We start from the raw sequence: 21439 nt of genomic DNA, 5'->3' as shown, positions 1-21439 counted from the left end.
CGACTCTCCTCCAGAAAGTAAAGAGATGAACTCTCTCCCTTTAACGCATGCGTAAAATAAGCGCGTCTTTGGCTCCTCGGCCAATAGCATTGAAATATTTCTGCCGCTGGAGCAGCTCTGCCTTGGTGAAATAGGTTATAAACAACCGAAACTCTGCGAGCATCCCCCTTTCTCTCCCGTTTCTCTCTACTACTACTACCTCCAGCCTCCTCATCCTCCTCATCCTCCTCCTGCGCGGCTGCGCCCGTCGACGCGCAGATGTGAGGAGCCGGGATTAAATGAGTGTCTGTGTGAGTTTATGTGCCGACCGATGACACATTTACAGCGATGTGGCGCGGACCATACTCCGACAGACTGACTCTAGGTCAAGGTGAGAGTTTATCGGTCGTAAATTGACAGACTTGGATGCTGCAGCCTGACAACCAATTTGTGTTCCTGAGAGGAGAGCGGACCTGGATGCGAGCGGCTCTGCTGGCAGTGGGTAAGTGATTTAAACGCTTTAAAGGAGCATGAAAAATGATTTTCTATTTCTATGTAGGACCTCTGTCGATTTGGATAAAACTCTCAGAGTGTATATTCCCTGTGGGGAACTTGTTGCTGTGACTTTTAAAACGTATTAATGTGGAATTTGTACTTTTTTTCCTTGGTGGTGTTGTTGGAAGGGTTGACAAGTTTCTACAGGAGTAAAACAAAAATCAAAAATGTTTGATTCTATGTGTTGTCATACACTCATACATGTTGTTATACAGTATAGGAACAGAGAGCATTTTAAAATAAAAAATAAAACAAAAATATTGTAATTTTTAACAGATATGTGTAGCTCAATTACTTTCTCTTCATCCTAATTATCCATCAACCAAAGCTGATTATGAGCCAATATGAGCGGTACACCTTTATATTTCTGCTAAAATGATCATTATGTTTATTTAATACATTTCAGCTCTCTCTGTAAGGTTTCTCAAAAGTTTGGCTTTCATTACCCGCCTTGGTTTTGGTTATGTCCCTGTAGAAATGCTCCAAATTTCATAATCAGGCTATGAAACCCTTTTGGAGAAGCATCCACATTACCGTTTTAAGGATTTCCCGTTTTGTTTTTATTTTGAAGGTGCTCATTATATATCCTTATATTGTTCTCCAGTGAGGCTTTAACATTAAGATGCTAGATAATTGAATGTCTCTTTTTATGAAGTTCTCATTTGTGATACCCTCTGGTGGCCAAAAAGCTGCAAAGTGTCATCATGTTTGGTTTGGAGACATTCTCTCGAGGTCATGATGTTCACTTGAAGGACTGCGAATCCCTGAACAGACTGAAATGTGAGATTTTAAAAGGCAAAATTTCTGGAAGTGAGACATGCGTGTGAGTGTGTAAATGGCAACTCTAATTACTCCGCCGTCTTAAATGTTTCTGCCGTCTGTCTTCGTGTGACAAATTGTTACCTCAAATACTCATTTTCAAATCTGTAGGAAATTCTCCAACATCAAATGGAGAGAACTGGCACTTTGCTGCATGTTTTGCTCCTAGTTTAATTCACGTGGTGGTTTTAATTTAGAGTCTGAGCACATCAGTCACACATCACTTAGAACTGACTTCCAGAAACCTGCAGTCTCTCGTTTTAAATAAAAGATGGAGAGGACGCAAAAATTACCTCTTGAATAAAAGATGTTCGGGAGCATCGCCTCCGGGTGGAGGTCTCCTCGTGTGACTCTTTCTGATCCGTTAATCATTCAATCAGGAGATCAAATCACTTTTTTTAAATTGAGAAATCATTACAAGGGAGCACATTTAACATGTCCTAGAGTGTTCCCTTGCTCCCTTTCTGCATTCCTTTGTGGCTAATTTCATCTCTCTGATCATCTCTTTGGCTTTGATTGCTTTTTAGCAGATTTACATGGAGCTCATGTTTTATTGTGTTTGTCTCAGCATGTTGGCTGCACCTTACCTGAACATATCACTCCCTGTGTGACAAGGAAGGTGTGACTTTTCTTTCTCTCCCTCCTTCTCACTCACTCAGAAGTCATGTACTGTAGGCGTAGCAGTAATGAGTCATTTCGTTATAATCGGTGCCGTGGCTCTGCACAAACTGCTGATTGAATGTGTGTTTCCATATTGTGGATGTATACTTACGCAGGTGTAGGTCTGGAATGCTGCTCATTCGTTGGGAAACGATAACGTTAACTAAATACAGTAATACAGCCCAGTGATTTTATGTGTTTGTGGAAAAGTCGCTGGTTGCTTGTTAAAAAAACTGGTGAAAAAACGAACACAAGGACGTCTGGGAGTGGTTGAGAAGTGAAGCAACAGTGAATATTTTCAAACTCAGCAGAGAGCTGATTATACTGCAGCCGAGCATCCATATCATTCCCAGTGGCTGCGACTCATTCCCGTCTCTGAGTGAAAGAAATGAAAGATTTATCGCAGGCCAGCTCGTAGCCTTAAATTTGAAGGTGTCTTCTGTTTTTTTTTTTTTTTTTTTTGTGTGTTTTTCATTAGGGGCAGACAAGGCCATGGATGTAATAGACCTGTCAAGTGTCTCCAGAGAGGAGCTACAGAGGAGGAGGAGAAATAGGAGATTAGACAGGGGTGGAAGGAGATAAGAGGAGAGGATGGAGGGATGAAGGCTGGTGGATGTTATTGAAGGGAGATTTAGGACAGAAAGGGCATCAGACAACACAGGCATGAAGGAGCGAGAGGTCAGTTCATGAGAAAAATGCAATAAGACTGTCAGACAACTACAACCATGTAAAATATATATATATATATATATACACACACACTTTATATTACTATTATTACTTTTTATATTAAAAACATAAATATATACAATCTGGTGCCTTATATTTGGTGTTCATTCAGACATTTTGTGTGCACCATTTTGCAAAACAAACATCGTTCTTGTTTCGTTATGTGTTTTCATGAATTTTTAAAATACGTGGGCCAGAAAAACAAATGATGGACCAACGGCAGAGCCTGAGGCAGCAGTGGGCACAGATGAAGTGAAGATGGTGAACTGGTTATTGCATCAGTTCTTTGTTTGAAGGCAAAGGTCACAAGGTAAAGAATGAAATGGCTCAAACGAGGAGTTGACTTGTGATCCCCCACATAACGTGCAGAGTCTTTGTATCATCAAACATCTGTCTGTTTCATTGTGCGTGTTTGCATCCTCGCACCTTTCCGTCTCTGCTGGTTCATTCTCACAATTCAAAATCGACCTCTCTTTATTCATGTCTGAGTGATGTTATGGCTCTCATGTAATTAATGTAAACCTGCTGCACAAAGTACATTGTAGGGAGTACCAATCATCTATGAGCTATATTTATCGACACATGGCCAATACTAATATATATATTTTTTTCAACGAAAATCAATGTGCATCATTGATTTCTTTGTTAAGTAATCTGTGACCTAAAAGTATAAATCTCAACTGATTTTTACTCAATATTAGCTGATCAATCTGGGCATCCTTTAGTATATTGAGGTTCTAGTAAACAACATCAAAGGAGTCAGAAAATCAGAAAAGCTGCTTTAATCAAACTGATGCAACATTTTGTAGCTCAGGAAACATCTGGACTGTGTCTCACTTTGTTGCCTGTTGCTCAAAAAACTATGACAAGATGAGCTCACACTCTGAAATGCAGACAGTGTATTGTACCTGAGTTGTCACGTAACAATTATATTTGAACAACTTTGGTTAGAGTTGGGAAACTTGGATTAAGTTTTTTTATTTAAGTAAAACAACCTTTCCCCTACGCTGAGCTCTTACATGATTCTCATATAAGTGACATTTATACTGGTTAAAAGTATGAAAGGCAATCTATACAGAAGCCATATAGCATGGGGAGAAAATAATAGGATTTTGAAGTACCACGCTTTAAAGTAGTATGCTCTTATTGCAAAGGGAGTTATACATCAAATTGTTAGATCTGAACAAATAAGACATTTTCAAGCTTGCGCTGAACCAGAAAAAGTCATGTAGACACAACTCCTGTAGCAACGAGCATGTCATTAAAGTGAAGTAATGTGATCTCATGAAATATGACCTTTAAAAATGAAATCTTAGAAATCAAACGACATTTGTGACCTCAGGGAGCAAGCTGCTGTACTTGTGTGTGTGTGTGCACAGTTTAAGACGTGTATACACGGTTATGCATGCGCTTCGGTGGCCATGTGTGAAATGAAATTGACTTCTCGGAGCAGGGAGGAAGAGATCACAGCAGCCTGTTTTTAAAAGAAATCAATAAATGGATGTGAATGATGACCTTCCCTTCACAATCAATAAAAAACGTCCATGGGCGGTGCTGGTCAGAGCCAAGCAGTTACCCCATAAACACCTGTTTATCATTTGGACCCCTTTAAATTCTCACTTCTATAAATGGGTGTTATTCATGAGCGTGTGTAAACATTTTGAATAATCCCTTATATAAGTTTCACCTCACAGCTGCTGGTTATGTGTTTGTCCTTTTATTTGAAGGTGGCAGCTTGATGAGATGCTGTCAAATTGACCAACAATCTCTCATACTTGAGCAACAGAACAAAAACAGTTCATCTGAGTATTTCATAATCTGCCACACATGTTTGATTAAGTTCAAGCAACTTAACGTCTCTTCCAGACATGAAAACATGTTGCATGGGATTGCAAAAATGTGTGTCTGATATGATTTCTTTCCTCGTTTAAAAACTAATTTAAAAAAAAGCAAATTTACTCCATATTTTGTTAATTTGGCTTATCAGGCAAAGTGTTACGATTGCATTATTTTTAATAAAGTATCAGCTCAAAGCTAATATTTAGCTCTATATTAATGTAGTTTTTTAGCTCAGAAATCAGAGGGGGAAAAAAACAGTAACAGCTCTGGGCGAAGCAGACTCCAGTACTGCGTGAAGACTTCATCTTGTGTTCTGCTGATTGCTTTGACCACAGCAGCTTTAGTGAAGCACAACACTGCAGTCTGTTAATGGCTAACAGCCTTTTTCCTGGTCTGGTACTCTGTGTCTCTTTTTGACATCCGTGAACTCATTTATGAAGAAAACTGAAGCACGAGTTCTTGTTTGACTCATTGCCATGGAGCAGGATATCTCAAGAACTGGTAAACATTTCACTGAAATTGGTGGAAATAAAACAAGAAATTCAGTTAAGGGCTGCAAACTAAAAGCTATTTCTGTTGTTAGTAATCTGACGGAATTTTCCCCGCTGTCTTTAGAGCGGCACAACAGCGTGGTATTAGCTCTTTTCTTCATCTCAGTACCTGCTTGTACTACCATAATTACCTGCGCTCTCTCTCCTGCCTCCTGCGTTTGCCGGTGATGAGTGAGTGACTCCATTAACTGGTGACTTTCAACTGGATAGTGATGTGGTGGTAACAATGGTACGCCTTCAGCGGAAAGATGACAGTATACTCATTAAAACTGGAACACCGGTGAGCCGCATGCCCTGAGAGCTCAACGCTCAAACAGACAAAACAGAAGCAAATTAAGAAAACACCAACACATGCACAGTGATGAACATAGTTGATACGTGCTTGTCAAATAAAACATTTTAGCTACATTTAAAACTTAGATAGCCGACATCAATAACTTCATGAGTCGGAAACCATGGCAACAACTTGAAAATCCAAGCAATGTTTGTGTTTGCACTGTGCCTTTTTTAATTTTCTCATGTTTTGTCTATTTGCATGTCATTTCTTAAGTTCCAATGCACTGAGCTCTCAGGGCCACCGTAGTTTTGTGTCTGAAAAAAATCATCCCAAATGTCTTATTTTGTCTGACCAACGTTCAAAACCCAAGAATATGTCGTCTATTGTTTTGGGGTTTTTTTGCAAAAATACAAAGTAATTAAGTTGTTTACATTCGCTATTAGCCACCTGACCATTAACACACTTCAGTGGATGCACACTTGGCTTTATGGAGGCTTGAAAAGAGATTCTCTATTTAGCCCTACCCTTCTCTCATGTCCACTTCGGTCCCCTATAGCAACTGGACTGACCTCTACCATAATGATGGTGTTTCTATGCTTGTTACTATTAAGTCCTTTTCTGAGTCCAATCATTATCTTACTGTGTGAAATCAATGTTGTGCCAGAGATAATAATCCATTCTTTAGGTGCAGTGTGAGGTCAACACCAACAGGTGGGATAGATTATTGATTTGTTCATCTTGGAAATGTGTTGATCAGCAATGCTGAACAGATAGTTTGGCCGATGATGTCGAGGAGATGGGTGGTGAAACTCTCAATGAATTCCTTCGTGACCTTGGGATTGACAGGAAAAATCATACAGGAGAGATACTGCAAGTCAGTAGTCCGTTTCAACTTCCTGACACTGATACATATTTGATCCAGCTTTTCTGCATGCTATTATACAACCTGGTTGTTGGAGTGTATCAGAACTGAGTGATAAGAGACAGGAAGAAAAGTTCTCATACTGTATATATCCTCATCATGTCTCCTCTCTGCAGAAACCTTCAGTAGCGGGTCACTAACGATGAGTTTTAAACAGGATTCTGGACTGCAGAAGATCTTTTTCTAAATGATGGATTCCAGGGTTTTTCTTCTGTGTCTCCCTCTTTTGCTCTCAGCTGCTTTTTAACTTTACTGTGGTATGTAAGCGCGTCACAAAGCGAGACCACAATTTTTGCTTCACTTGTAGTCTGACAAAGGTCATTAGATCTGTGTTTGAGGCAGAATCAGGTTGTATGATAGACAGTGGCGTAGTCAACAGTGCTGTAGTACAAGATAAAGGTCTTGGTCTTGACCATTTTTTAAAAGTCGTGCTCTCATCTCAGAATCAAGCACATATTGACTTGGTCTTTTCCTGGACAAAGGAGGCTCTGGATTTTTCAACACGTGACAAGATCACAAATGCAAGGATCTCATAAATTGCACGTGTCTTGTCTGGTTTAGTTGATTTTGATTTGACGTGAAACATCCTGCTTTAAATGCAATCAATAACTCATTTGACATTTATGTTAATGTTACCATTTGTCACAGCTTCACCCTAAGGGGCTGTCTGTGAGTTCTCAGCTGAATCTTCTGTAACAAAATCTTACATAGATCAGTTAACACATCCTAAAATCCTAAACCACAAAGAGTTTATCTGCATCCAAAAGAAAACACAGTATTTAAACGAACTCAACCGAAGCGTTTTGGTTATATGAGCTACGTATTAGCTACCTATGTGGGCCATACGCTGCCTGGTCTTGGTCTTGACTCGGTCTCAACCCATTAAAGTCTTAGTCTGGGTCATGTATTCAACTCTTGGCTATTGGGCTTTTTTAAATATAAAATCTCCATGGACTGAAAAATATTTTTAATTATAATGTATCTGACAAAAAGATCTGAAAGATACAAACAATGTTTTTGTTTCTTCACCAAAAAATCTCAGCAAGGCACAGGTAGATACATAAAATCCTGACAGAAGACAATTTTCTTATGAAGCAAAACTGTTAAATCTGTCGACTGAAGTATTTGAGAGTTTACTGTACGTGAAGTTTCATCAGTTAAACCGGCACAGTGACGGCAGTTTCCCTGCCATGAACTCGAGTTACTTTCTTTTAAAAGACCTTTTAGAGATCTAAAAGACCTTTATCTGTTCCAGTTGTCTAGACAAAATCAGGTGACCTTGACTGTGTGTACTTGTGTCCTTATAGGAGAGGTGCAGTATTGTTTATGCATGTCCTGTGTGTCCTAAGTTGTCTCTCTGACGTAAAAACGAAAGACAAATTATCCGCCCTGGTGCCACAATAACCTTTTCTTTTTATGTGTCTCTGTTGTCAGATTCAGAAGCCAATCTTTGCTGGACCTGTCGTGAATCGCCGATTCGAGTGCACAGCAGGCCATGAAGGGTCATTATTTTTCCCTTCCTCTTTTTGTGTCATCAATTCTCAGCCTGACCATGTCCACTGGAGCAAGATCATGACTTTACTCAACGAGTCAGACGAGACCTCCCCTCCCTCCTTCCCTCCCTCCTCCCTCGAGCACAATTTATCCGTCTTTTCCACCCATGACCCTTCATACTCCCCCATATCCTTCCCCACCTCCTCCTCCTTCTCGCCGACGTCCTCTAACTGCACCAGCTCTCTGCCGGCCTCCTCTCCTCCGTACAACTTCTACGCCGTGCTGCTGGTGCTCCTGATCTTCTGCGTAGTGTTCGGTAACGTGCTGGTGTGCGTGGCGGTGTCGCGGGAGCGCGCTCTGCAGACCACAACTAACTACCTCATCGTTTCTCTGGCTGTGTCTGATCTGCTGCTGGCCACACTGGTCATGCCCTGGGCCGTCTACCTGGAGGTGTGTGCGTGCACTTTTTGGTGTATGCATTTGTCTGTATTTCTATTTCTTTTTGTATGTTCAGCACTCTGACTTTTTATTGTTTTGTAAGCACAAAAGAAAAAAACTCTTGATGCAGTGGAAAAAGTGGATCAAAACTAAAAAGCTTAAGTCATTTTTTTATTGCAACACAGCTGCAGCAACATCAGATTTTAAAGCAGCAGTTGCAGAACAAATTTGTATTATATGTGGCAATAATCTAATTAATAAAAAAATACTGGAACAGGAAAATGTTTGATATTTGTGCTTGAAAATCAGTTATCACAATAGTATTGACTAATGAATTAACTATGTAATTAAAGTCAATGTGTGAAAAAGATAAGCCAACATGAAATTGTACTTTATTTGACACGTAAGAGATAATGTATAGCAATCCAGTCATTAGCAGAATCATCATGAAGGGGTTTATTTCATAGCAATGACCCAGTATGAGATCATTAAAGTCTTTCATCTGCTGTGGTCCTCTAGAGTCAATGATCAGTACTGCGTCCATACAGTAGCAACGTGCTGTTATTTACAGCAGCGGTCTCTTATACTGAAATAACAGCACGTAAAATTCTGTAATTAACCAATCAGAATGAGGAACATCTACACAGAGCCTAAAGAGACAGATTGAGATTGTTAGTTTTGTCCAACAATCAGTTCAAAACCCGAAGATGAGTTCATTGTCACATTAGACAAAGAAAAGCTGGGACTTATGTTAAAAGATGGAATCTGCAAAATCTACTAATCAATTAATCAATTATCAAAATGTTGTGTATTCATTTCCTGTTCATTAATGTAGTGATCGGTACCTATTCGTTTTACTTAGTACTACAAATTGTTTCAGCTTCAGGCTTAACCGTTCATGCTGATAATCGCTGAAGAAGTTTCACTACAGGTCCAAGAAATTTACCGAAGAAAATAAAAACCTTGAATAATCATTTCAGTCTTTAGATGACTTGCAGACTATGAACAATTAATGTTAGAGGGCAAAATGCTAATTAATACATTAAATCCTTTTTTATGCAACCGTAAAACCCATTATCCTTTTTTAATTGTGTTATTGTAGAAAAACAAATTAAACTTTAAAATTCTTTGTGGGTAAACTGAGTCACTTCAGAAGCAAATCATGCAAATGGTAATTAATATTAAATATGCTCTATTAAGCGAACTGAGTGAGCCAGCCTAATTAATAATAATGCTGCCCCCACCAGTGTTAATATATAATATATGAAACTGTCCAAAGTGAAAATGAGTAAAGAAATTAAAGTTCTTGAGAAATGTAGAACTTAAAAAATTAAAGTGAAGGACATGTTGTGTTTGTTTTGTTGAAGGTGGTGGGAGAATGGCGCTTCAGCCTCATCCACTGCGACATCCTGCTCACCCTGGACGTCATGATGTGCACCGCCAGTATCCTCAACCTCTGCGCCATCAGCATCGACAGGTGGATTCTTCCTTTTGATTCAATCTTTATTTTTAACACGCGCTATCATCGTCTTTCTCTCTTGACTTACAGTTTATCACTCTCTCCAAAATGCCCTCACGGCAAGAGATGATCTCAGTTGCTGATAAATAATTTTACTGTGATGTTTATCCAAAAAGTAGACCAGAATAACAAAGATAATAGTCAATCAATGTCATTCTTTTCTCTCCACTAACCTTGGTCTTAGTGCAGTTTGGGCTAAATAAAAAAAGTTGGCAATACACATGCCTGCAATAAAAACACGCACACCTCCACTAAAAACTTTAAAGGTGCATCATCGATCAACAGCATCCAGCTGTCACAGTGCAACAGGACGAAAGAGCCACAGACTGTATTCGTCTGTTTGTCTTTCAGCAGGTAATGACGGGCTTTCGCTCCATCTTTTACAATGTCCTCTGCAATCATTAGTGTTTGTTTTTTGTGGATCAAGGAGACTACTATCCAGTCCTCTTCATGGGTCTGTGGGGAGGTGACCAGACACCCAGTGGGCAGACCACGTCTGCAACCGCGTTCTAATTATTCTGACAAAGTGACACATCGAGGCTGCACCAGTTTGGACTTTGTGTGATTTGAAGCAATAACTAAGGACAAAGTCGATTTGCTTTGTCGAAGCTGTAGACAATAACACGTAAGCTGCAGTCAGAAATCTGTTTTGGTTTCATGCCCCAATAATTTAAAATTAGACAGCAGCTGCAAGGTTAAAGTGCTGACAACTTAAATACAAATAACATAATACATCACAAAGTCGTAGTCTTTTTTTCCACAGTTCTCCAAGTGTGGGTGAGAGAAAGTATGTACCGGTAGATAAACTGACATAAATCTAAACAGAGTCATCATATTCTAGTCATTACGTGTCTGATGTAGAATTATTACTGCTGTTTTTTCTTATGCCAACTTAGACACCTTTTCGCTAGATTTAGTAGTGACAGCTACTTTATTTTCTCTTCTAAACTTTGTTTTTATTAGACATAAAGCAAAGCAGTGCTAGCAAAGTAATGGTTCAACATTACAGTGATGGAAAGACTGCAAGGCATTAAGGGTTGTGCTACCATTTTCTGGGAAGAACAGAACAGAACAGCGCTGGTGTGCACCAAATGATTCCTTCTCGAGTACACTATTTCTCACTAGTGATGATCCAAAAAGGGCAACAGCCTCGAAATAAAGGTTGGTCTGAACAAATGTCCAGGGGGTGGAAACTGAGAAGTGTCCAAGGGATCGAGTTCAGTCAGTCAATTTCATGTCTGTCCAAGAGATCCTTACAAATCCATCTTGATAATTCACCACTTACTTATTTATGGTGTTGTACAGATGGAAAGAAGAGAAAAAGTTAATTCCTTGCTGTATTAAGATGTAGTTATAGATGTCATCGAATAATTTGCATTTACGATATTTTTCATTGAAAAATCTATCGACTTTTTGAGAAGACCTTGACTCGTCTCCAATATTAATGTACCCTCGTATGACTGTGGCTCTCTGGACTGTAAGTGAAGGGCAGCGGCAGCACAACCAGTCGATAAATCATCGGCCAGAGAGAGACGTGAATTGGCTGTGAATGTCGATACCTAATAACCAGTTATTCCTAATGTTTGTCTGGATGAATCCTGCTCCTTTGTTTTTGTTCGAAATGATTGAACCTGACTGTTTGAGTTTGTCTGTTACTGTTTAAGTTGCATTTCTTCTCTCAGCTTAGCTTGACCTTATTTTTTTTATTTTTGCAATTCAGCAGGTGAAATCATTTAGCAACGCCTAGCGACTTTTCATACAGGCTTTGGGTTTCAATCTCACCACTCTGTTCAAGACTTATATATCTCATCAACTTTTGGAGGAATTGCCATAAATTTTCAGAGAAAGGAATCCTAATGACTTTATTGAATCCTTATGTTTTCTTTAGCACCGCCATGAGGTTGACGTTTGTTGTATTGAGTGAAATATCTCAACGACAATTAGATGGATTGCTATTTTTTTTGTAGTGCCAATTAGCAAATGTTAGAATGATAATACACACAAACCACAATCTCACAGAGCTGCAGCGTGGCTGTAGACGCTTAAATAATCTCAGGTTATCTCAGGCAAACACGCACAGTTTCTTCTTTGTCAGGATTTACACTAAAATATTGTGACTAGATTCTTATAAGATGCAACATTGTCCTTTTGTCCTCTAGAAGCTGCTGCATACTTTTATAACTAGACCAAAAAACTTCTGAAGGAAAATTCATAGTCTTGTGCACTACTTGCGTAATTCCTCCAGGATGAATCGGGAAGAATTTTTTATAAAAACTAAAACTACTCCAACATGTATAGACTGTACGTTGCAGGTTTTCACACCTGAATCATCAAAGATGACCTCTGGGGAATTGAATCTTTTGAACGCCGAGTTTCACGTGTCATGTCTCTGCATGTATGTGCGTGACCCTGCGCCTGTCGTCAGGATTACAGCAGCTCACCGATGAAGACCTCTCACACCTGCACTTACGGCAGATCACTCTAATAGGCTTTGACATGCTGTCAGATGCATGTTTTGTGTCCTTGTGGCTGTCAAACAGGCAGCGACAGCCTCCGTCTGTTTGAGAGGAAACTGGAAATGTGTTTGCCTTCGCTCTGTATCAAGTGCCCGAGTTCACTTTAAAATATGTGCGGACATGACGATGGGATAATAAAGTCTGAAAATGCATTAATATGTGTTGACGTACGTGTGTCTTCATACGGGCATCGTGAGTGAGAGGAATTTTAATGTATGTTCTGTGAGCTTTATGGATCCTTATGTGTGTGTGTGTGTGTGGATGTACTATTGCAGATACACAGCAGTGGCCATGCCGATGCTCTACAACACCAGATACAGTTCCAGGAGGAGGGTGGCGGTGATGATTGCTGTGGTGTGGTTCCTGTCTTTTGCCATTTCCTGCCCCTTGCTGTTTGGACTCAACAACACTGGTAATGGCTACATCTGCCCCCCTTCTTCTTATATTACTTTCCACATGCTGGTTTAGGTGTTATTAGCTGTGAAGTCTTAAATGGCACAGCAGAAATTCATTCACACCCATGTCCCTCCGATGTCCCCCGTTACTCCTTCCTGATGGACAGTAAAGCAAACTTCTGCAAACTGTAGCTGCTGTTGATAATAGCTCAGTCTGTTAGCTGGGAAGCTCAGACTGTGAGCTCAGAGCACAGTGTTTGTACCACAGGCATTTTGGACCACCAGGAAGAGGAGGTTTTTAGGGCCGGTGTCGTGCCAGAACAGGAGCTGGGTGAGTGGGCAATGTGACCAGGCTTAGCAGCTTCTATGGACAAGACTAGACCCCCCTCCCAAAAACAATGTTTGAAGCTAAGAAGAGGAAAAGAGAGTGACTGAGCAAGGACAAGAGTAAATCTGGGAGTGACTTTAGTCGTTGCTGAGAGCTTCATGGAATAAAAGGCTGACAGACAGAAGCTGGCCTTCTTCTGTTGGACTAGTCAGTAATATCAGCTGGCTGCTTTTCCTTGTGTTGTTGCACTTGCTTGATGTGCAAAGCAGGGTCCTAAATTGCAAAAATGCTCATTTCTATGCACTGGATACTGTACTCATCTGGATCCACTCCTGTGAGTCCTAAAAGTTTATATCTGCAGTGATGGTGTTACTGAAATCCTCAAAGTCATTCTTCAAAGTCATCTGAATCGTTTAGCAGTGTGTCGCAGTGACAGAGAGAGACAGGATGAAGTGAACAAGGAAAACATTTGCAGGATTTTATCCTTGCGAGTGAGTACAGACAGTTCTGGTTGTTTTAACGGAGGGGCAGACAAAGGACAGTATGGAAGGATTGTTTTAGGTTAATTAGAACATGTTTAAAGGGAGAGCTTTTGTCTGATCTACAACTTTTCTGGCAAGATGATTAAACTTAGCATGTTATCCATTCTGATCATAATGTGCTGCTTTGATGAGAAGTAGTAGTACTATATACTAAACACAGTCCTTACTTTTTCTTCACCCAAATTTCACCCACCCGTAAAATACAAGACTTAAGTTTATGAGGGGAAAAGGGATTTTATACTTGATGAATGAATGAATTTTAGGATTCCTTTAAGTCTTATTGGCAGAAAAGCATCTTTGGCTTCAGCATTTCTTTCACACGGTTGCTGCTCGGTCATAAATGTGACCTGTGGCTTATTTTACAGCAATGCAGTTAAGGCACAACAAGTTTTTTTCTTTTAATGAGTGCTCATTTTGAAAACTGGAGATTTGTTAGTTTAGCCTGCAGCTGTTGAAGGATTTTTGTGTCATGCTTGATCGTTCTCTCAGGTCTAATTTAGAAAAGGAAGGACTCGGCTCACTAATGCAGCAGAATGTACACTTTCTCATGCACAAACACCCAGCCAGTGTAACATCCTGGTCCATCTGTCTATGAATTTGATCATCAATCTTTGGTATAGAAAACAAATCCCATACATCCGCTCTTTCAACAAACCTTAGCATGCAGTAAATCAGCAAACCTTATACCTACATACCCAATTTACACAGACACCATTCAGTGAGATATACCAACGTAATTCTCACTGAGGGAATGACGGTGATGTGGGTACACGTAATCCTCAATTTGTTTGTTGTCTCACAAAAGGAGCAGGAGTGAGGATGTTCAGCTCATAACCTCTGCCTCAATGAAGGCAGCGCTGAGCACTTAAGCTTCGAATGCTCTTACATTGAACTCAAAGGAAACCACTTGAGAATAAGTGTGAAATAAAAAGTAATGTCAGTCAAAACACAGCAAGATATTGGAAAATATAATTTCTTTCCATGAATGGGTCACTCATAGATTACAGCATGCTGTTTGAAACGTACTTCTTGTGTCGATTTCCATTTAGTTCATCTGTCAGAATGTGTACTTGAATGATCGTGTTACTCAGGTGGAAACAGCATTTCAGTTGTCAGGAAAATAATCTCACCACACGATCCATTCAGTAGATAAGTAGTAGCTCTTTAGCTTAATAATTTCCCAATTTTCTAGAACTGGAAGGACTTTTCATTCATATTCGTGTACAAGCTCTGGGTCAGAGCTCATTCTTGACCCTGGAAACAATCTCAGTTCCTCTGCCAGCAGAAAGTCTGAAGAGTGCTCAGAAAAAATGATTGATTTCTGATTACTTTCAAGCTCAGGCACTGTCGAGAGTCTGGATCTCTCTTTCATATTTTTCATTTACGAAGATGAGATTTTAAAATTTTTGGCATTTTCCTCTCTTTCTTCCCTGTGTCAGCCAGCCGCAAAGGCACCACATGTAGCTTTGCTGATCCTGCCTTTGTCGTGTACTCATCGGTGGCCTCCTTCTACGTTCCCTTCATCGTAACTTTACTGGTGTATGCGCAGATCTGCGTGGTGCTGCGCAGACGAGGCAGGCGCACCGCCCCGCCGCGCAGGCACGGCCCGCACAATGCACAAGGCGGGGCTGAAGCAGGAGAAGGTCATCGACACAGGAAGGTAGTCACAAATATGGACGTCAGCTTAAGCAGTTTTGATGATTCGTTTGTTCTCTCTTTTCTCTTCCGGCAACTATTTTGATGTTGGCAGATGTTATTGTTAAACCAATATTGACTGTACCGCTGAAAAATGTGCCAAAATGAAAGTTCAAAAGTTCATTTCTTTTACATCAAACTATATTTTGAAAATTGTTCCAGCTCTTCTTGAGGCTATATGATAATTACACTGAGTGAAATATTCATACTCAAGACTGTGCATCATTAAGGGGATGGAAATATAATACAACAGACTACAGACTATAATTGTGTATCATTTTATATGCATTTCCTCAGAATTCAGCTTAACATATTTAATATGTTTGGAAACTTTGGGCTCTGCATTAGAATTTAAAATAAAGTTCTGAGGTTTTGACTCATTTTTTGGCTGACAAAAAGTGTTTGTAATGATTTTAATGAATGAATGGATGCATGCAAGTCACCGGCTCAATCATTGATGTAGTTAGAAACAACAGGACAAAAGCAAATTAGAAATTGTTGTTGTTGAGCAACAAAAATCTTTCTCTGGAATGTGTGTGCTCCCTGAATACACCCTGATCAATAGATACAGGGATATTTCTTACTTATTTAGCTTTAAATTACAAAACAAACTCAGATCAAGTTCATTTATGTGTTTATGTTTAGGAAATTATTTCCAGCTATTGTATTTTAACTTTATATATTCTGTACCAGTTGGGTTTTTCACAAGAATACATTTTTTCTTCCCTATATGTTGCCTCCTTCGCTTTCAGAATAAGTGTACACAACCAGAGGATGTGAAGTTGTGTACTCTGATCCTGAGGCCTGCCACCGCTGGTCCGCAGCGTAAGAAAGTAGTGAGTTTCTCGACTTTCTCTTCACTTTTCTGCCTTTTTGCAATCAAACAAACATACCTTCGTTGTCCACCCTCACTTCCCTCTTTCCTCCCTCCCTGTGTGTCAGACCCTGGTAAAGGAGGCAGTGGTTCACCCCCTTGAAGTGGAGCCAGGTGAGTTCCTACCACAGACCAGAGAGCAGAGCCTGGTGCCTCCTCCCCTTGCTCCACAAACCTCCCCCCACTCTGGACGGGCCAGGATCTCCCTTGCCATCTCAGTTGGACCTGCCCCGGTTCTACCCTCAACCGTGACACGATCGGCCCTGACGCCTCGCCCCCCCACTCTCGAGGATGGCATGAGGGGCCGAGAGGGATGGAGGGAGCGCAGCGGAGGCAGAGAGAGATGGGGGCTCACCAAGGAGAGGGTGAGAGGGAGGCTGTCACAGCAGAAGGAGCGGAAGGCGACACAGATGCTCGCCATTGTGCTCGGTGAGCGAAGCGAAGTACAGACTAATTGATGAGGGGCTCAGCTTTTAGCTCTCACTGTGTGTGTGTGTACATGCAGAAAACTGATCAAAATCAATATGCAAGCATAAAAAGCAGTGTTCTGATCTTGTAATATTCTATTCACATCCACGTAAGTCTTATTTTTTCTGGGGTTGTTTTCTTCCTAAGACTTTTTTGGAAGCCAATTTTTAATCATCTTGCATACACTCATCTGCTAATCCACTTCCTCTCCCTGTTTCCAAGGTGTGTTCATTATTTGCTGGCTGCCTTTCTTCCTGACACACGTGTTGAAGGCCCACTGCAGGAGCTGCTGTATCTCGCCCACACTGTACAGCGCTGTCACCTGGCTTGGATACCTCAACAGCGCCGTCAACCCTGTCATCTACACTACTTTCAACATCGAGTTTCGCAAAGCCTTCATCAAGATCCTGCACTGCTGAGAACCGGAGAGATGAGAAGTGTCAAAAAAAAAAAAGCCTGATGTTTGGTTTTTGCAAGGTGAGAGGGATGGAAAGAGGAAAGATAAAGGAAACCGAGGCTTCTTCTGATACACAGGAACAGACATCGTAGATTGGCCAACTGATGAGTTAAGTGATACAAACTTCCTGGGGAAATTAAACGTGAGACAAATGTAACCAGCAGCTCAGACTAAGACTGAAGAAAGGTAGAAAACATGGCACGCAGTGGGCATGAAAGAAGAAACACAAAAAGGCTGGAGATGGGACATGCACTGTGTTGTGTACATACAGTCTGTTGGATAGACTCTCTGAATGACCGTTTTACCAATGTTTGATTTGTGTCAGACGTTCTCTTGTATTTTCTTCTAAGCTTGAGAAACAGCATCTTGTTATATGTGTTCATCTTTCTCAGAGGACTGCGAGAAGTCAAGGCTAAGAAAAAGAAGGAAAAAAAAGTATATAAGAGTTTTACGAGTCCATCACAAAACCTTTGTCATTTTACTTTTGTGTCCAAGGCTCAATCGTTGTTCACAGTTTTCAAGAACTCACTGTTACATCATGGCAGAATTATTGATTTGGTGATTGGGGAGCTTACATCTAATATTTGTAAATGTTTGCCAGTGTGCATGTAAATGCATTTTAGTGTTGTAAATAATCATTTTACTGGTTTAGAAGGGGGATCACAAGTATTGTCCAGACAATTGGTAATGATATTAATAATAAACATTTTCTTTCATTGATTATTTTGTTTTGAAATAATCACAATCACCCTGTGATGAACTGGCGACTTGTCCAGGGTGTACCCCACCTCTCGTCCAAAGCCAGCTGGGATAGGCTCCAGCCCCACTGGGACCCTGATGAAGAAAAGCAGTTACAGATAATGGATGGATGGATAATCACAATCACAAAGGAGATTTATATCCAAGATGCTCAGTATAAGCCCTATGGTGAGCTAGTAACTTTCTCAGGTTGTACTCTTCCTGTAGCTCAATGTCAGCTGAGATTGGCTCCAGCCTCCTGCGACCCTGAAAAGGATAAGCAGTCACAGAGGATGGATGTATGGATGCTGGAATAGGCTGAATACACGTCTGCAAGGTACAAATGGTAAAGCAGGAATGAGAGCTGGTTACAAAATACAAGCAATTTACAAATCTCTCATTTATTGAATTGTAGAGTGCATTTTACTCACAGGGGTAGGATCCGCACAACATTTGAACAGTTGGTATTCTGACAACACTCCTCGTGCACACTGAGGATTTTGGATGAGCCTTGTTTTATTTAAAACCTCCATCCGTCCAATCAATATGGTGCAAAGTCTGGCCATGTGCTTTTTCCCTGTTTTTTAATACTGAGATTGTAAGTATTGTTTTCCAAAAAACTTCAGCACGTTGTGTTGAATACTTAATAGATTATTTGGCACCTGTACCCCAACTGATTATCTTAAGAATCTACAAACAATATCCTACCACTGAACATTAGCAGAAAGCTGATTTTTTATTTTTAAATTATGCTTATATACCAACCAGTTGAATTCAATGTGTCATACATAATCATATAGAAAATTATAACTACTACTATACATGTTTAATGACCTGAACCTAAATAAGTAATAATCATAGTATAACAATAGCAATAATAAAGAAATAGCGCTGGAACGTGTCCTTATTTAAGATCCACGTAGCCTGCGGGTAGATGCTCTTCCTGAGCCTCTCAGTACTCGCCTCGGTGTATCTGGACCCTTTTTGTAGCAGGCTGTTAACCAGGTGGTTGGGTTCCTTAATAACTCTCCGAGCCTTATTTTTGCAGCGTCTGATGCAGATTTCGATGGTAGATGCTAGATGGTACATGGTTGAGCACCACCTGTTGTACATTCAGCTGAATGAACCACTCTTTGTAGGGCCTTGCAGTCTTGTTCTGTGCTGCTTGTTCGGTATCACACAGTGGTATTCCCCTAATGAGAATGACTCTGGTGCAAGAGTAGAAATTCCTTGATGCTGTCCACTGTCTACACCGAGGAATCACTGATATTAAGGGGGACGTAAATAAATCTATTAATAGAATTACAATTAGTCAAAACATAGTCTATAATAGATAAATACGTTTTTTCCTCTTAAGGAATAGTTTTAGATTTGGGTTAATATTTTTTTTATTTCTCTGTAATAAATATGGCTATGATGGCTTAGAGCGTAGCTTTCAGCAGCCAGCTACCAGCACCTTTAAAGCCCACAGATAAACAACACTGCTCACTCACTGCTCCTGGGCAAAACTACTCTGCAGTAAAACTACTACATGTTCTTAAATTAAACATCCAGGCCAGGTTTCCTCTTCCCTCAGTTTTCCCAATCTTCTCATCTAATGCCAAGAAAGAAAAAGAGCTGCATATTTTCCTAAATTTTAAAATATTTCTTTAAAATTGAGAAACCTAAACCATTGCAGGACTTGTAGGTAGAAATATTGAGATTCTATAACAACCTATCTCATTGCAGTTACGTCATTGTTCAGCTTTACCTTTGTGCCAAATCATACAGTTATAAAGAAACCAAAATGCCAGAATGTTTGAATGCCACAGGAAAGGACATACAAGTCTGGTTTACTGTCTTGACAGTAACCCTGCTGTCCTGTCCACCGATGTGCCTCTCTGCATAGGAGAAAAACAAATGCCATTAAGTTGCAAATGCTGCAGCACCTTCAGGGCTGCTGCGAGTGGTAAAGCTGAACTAGAGGTCGGCGTCTCCCCTGACTGATACCTCAGGGAGTGGAAGCTGGCAGAGCTATGCGTATCTGAGGAGTTCAGATTGGCGCGGGTTGCCAGTCAGCCTGATTGGAATAAACAAGGACTCTGACACCAATACGGGAACAAATGAAGCCTGCGCGCTTTATTTATTCATTCATTCAGTCAGTGTCATGCACAGGCGGGGAGGCTCATGTTATAAGCAACAAGTAAAGCAAAGTGCAGGCGTTTTTTAAGACTTCAGCATGTTTGTGTAGTTGTGTTGTAGGTCTTTTCTGTCTGAGTGCACAAAAAAGACATTTGACAGTAAATAAAGTACACACAACAGCGGGTCAGTTTAGCAACAGTTTAACTACAGTGAAAACAGAACATGGTGACATTTTACATACAAGTACATTTTCTTTTCAGTTTATAGATCTGCCATTTGATTGGTCCACTACTTTGGTCCAAAATGAAATTTCCCAAGAATTGTCGGATGGATTGAACATCTATGGTCCCAATGGAGGTGAGATCCTCTGGTAATACCCTGACTTTTCTTCCAGTACCACCATGATTTAACGTGTGTGGTTATGAGTAAAAATGTCTTGACAACTGTTGGATGGACAACACTGATTTTTACACAAATATCCATGTTCCACTTTAACCACACTGTGACATACCTAATGCGGTCATGTCTACTCCACCATGTCTGATCTTTGAAGTGAACTCAGCAGTGTAACTTAGAAGACGCTGAGTAACACCAGGACCGGGGTTTCTTTCTCTCTGCCAGCACCTTGCACTGTCTGATGCCGTAATGTGATAGGACGAACAAAATACCCTTGTGAAGAGTGGACACAGAGAGAGATGCACACACACACAAGTGTGCCTCTTCAGATTCATAATAGGAGTATGATTATTGGATACATATCTTTCAACTATGAGAAACTCAACTCCTTCCCTCTGTGTATGTGTGTCATTCCCTGCTGTCATTATATTCCTCAGTACTTGTGAGTGGGTGCAATTCAGTGGTGTGGTGTACATTACCCTCTGTTGTTAAACTCTGACCCGAAGCTCACAATTATCCCCATGCATATTTCATAGACGCCCGATGACAAAAGTGCACGTATCCGTTACTGACCTGACTGCTACAGCCTCACCTGTTCTGACCAGAGAAGAAAGATTAAGTCAGAGAGGAAAGAACAGTTGACTGGAAGGAGAAGGACGAAGGTGATGAAGGTGGTGGCACAATGAAAGGATTATGAAGTAACTGAAGAGACGAGGAGGAGGAGAGCGGTACGCTTGCAAGGAAAGAGGTGACAATCAAGCTGAAGATGATGGATTCACAGTAACGGAGCAGATATCTCTGAAATGAAGATGCAAGCGAGCGTCTTTGGTGTCTTCTCACTCACGGTGCAACATTGATGCATTTCTTTTCCCCTTTGTGGCAGAAGCTGGTTTAATAAGCGGAGGAGACACATTCGGATGAATAATCCCACGCATACAAATGAAGCTGACACATGCAAATCTGTACGGCTGACATTCAGGTGAGAGCACTTGAGTTAAGAAATGTTTAGAGTTAGGAAAATTGCACTGATGATTAGATGTGACGATATGACGAGGCAGTTATGGAGGGTGCAAAACATTGTGTTCAATCACAGATTTCTTTTCCTTTAGTATAACTTCTTATTTGTG

The 21439-nt window shown here is 40.5% G+C and overlaps 1 protein-coding gene across 3 annotated transcripts; it reads left to right on the top strand.

The window, feature by feature from the left end:
* Position 1: 1 nt before the first annotated feature.
* drd2l (dopamine receptor D2 like) lies at positions 2 to 17728 on the top strand. Of its 3 annotated transcripts, none has more exons than XM_019279192.2 (8): positions 2 to 481; positions 7766 to 8275; positions 9631 to 9740; positions 12574 to 12710; positions 15003 to 15223; positions 16011 to 16094; positions 16201 to 16561; positions 16823 to 17728. In XM_019279192.2, exons 2-8 carry the CDS (start codon positions 7904 to 7906, stop codon positions 17017 to 17019), a joined length of 1482 nt encoding a protein of 493 aa, XP_019134737.2. In that variant the 5' UTR covers positions 2 to 481; positions 7766 to 7903; the 3' UTR covers positions 17020 to 17728. The 3 variants fall into 3 exon arrangements, with proteins under 3 accessions (XP_019134737.2, XP_027141973.1, XP_027141971.1); XM_027286172.1 differs by lacking the exon at positions 2 to 481 and adding an exon at positions 2486 to 2691; XM_027286170.1 differs by lacking the exon at positions 2 to 481 and having other exon boundaries at positions 7707 to 8275.
* The last annotated feature ends 3711 nt before the right edge of the window (positions 17729 to 21439 follow it).

This window comes from Larimichthys crocea, chromosome XIII, assembly GCF_000972845.2.
Source record: "Larimichthys crocea isolate SSNF chromosome XIII, L_crocea_2.0, whole genome shotgun sequence".
Lineage (NCBI taxonomy): Eukaryota > Metazoa > Chordata > Actinopteri > Sciaenidae > Larimichthys > Larimichthys crocea.
The sequence above is the reverse complement of the archived record's forward strand: the minus strand, read 5'-3'. Positions and strand labels throughout refer to the sequence as shown.

Excerpts from the sequence above, each read along its gene's own strand:
- drd2l (XM_027286170.1), top strand. The coding sequence starts at position 7,748 with ATGTGTCTCTGTTGTCAGATTCAGAAGCCAATCTTTGCTGGACCTGTC. Across the intron at positions 8,276-9,630 it reads CCTGGGCCGTCTACCTGGAG|GTGGTGGGAGAATGGCGCTT; the intron begins GTGTGTGCGTGC and ends GTTTTGTTGAAG. Across the intron at positions 15,224-16,010 it reads AAGGTCATCGACACAGGAAG|AATAAGTGTACACAACCAGA; the intron begins GTAGTCACAAAT and ends CTTCGCTTTCAG.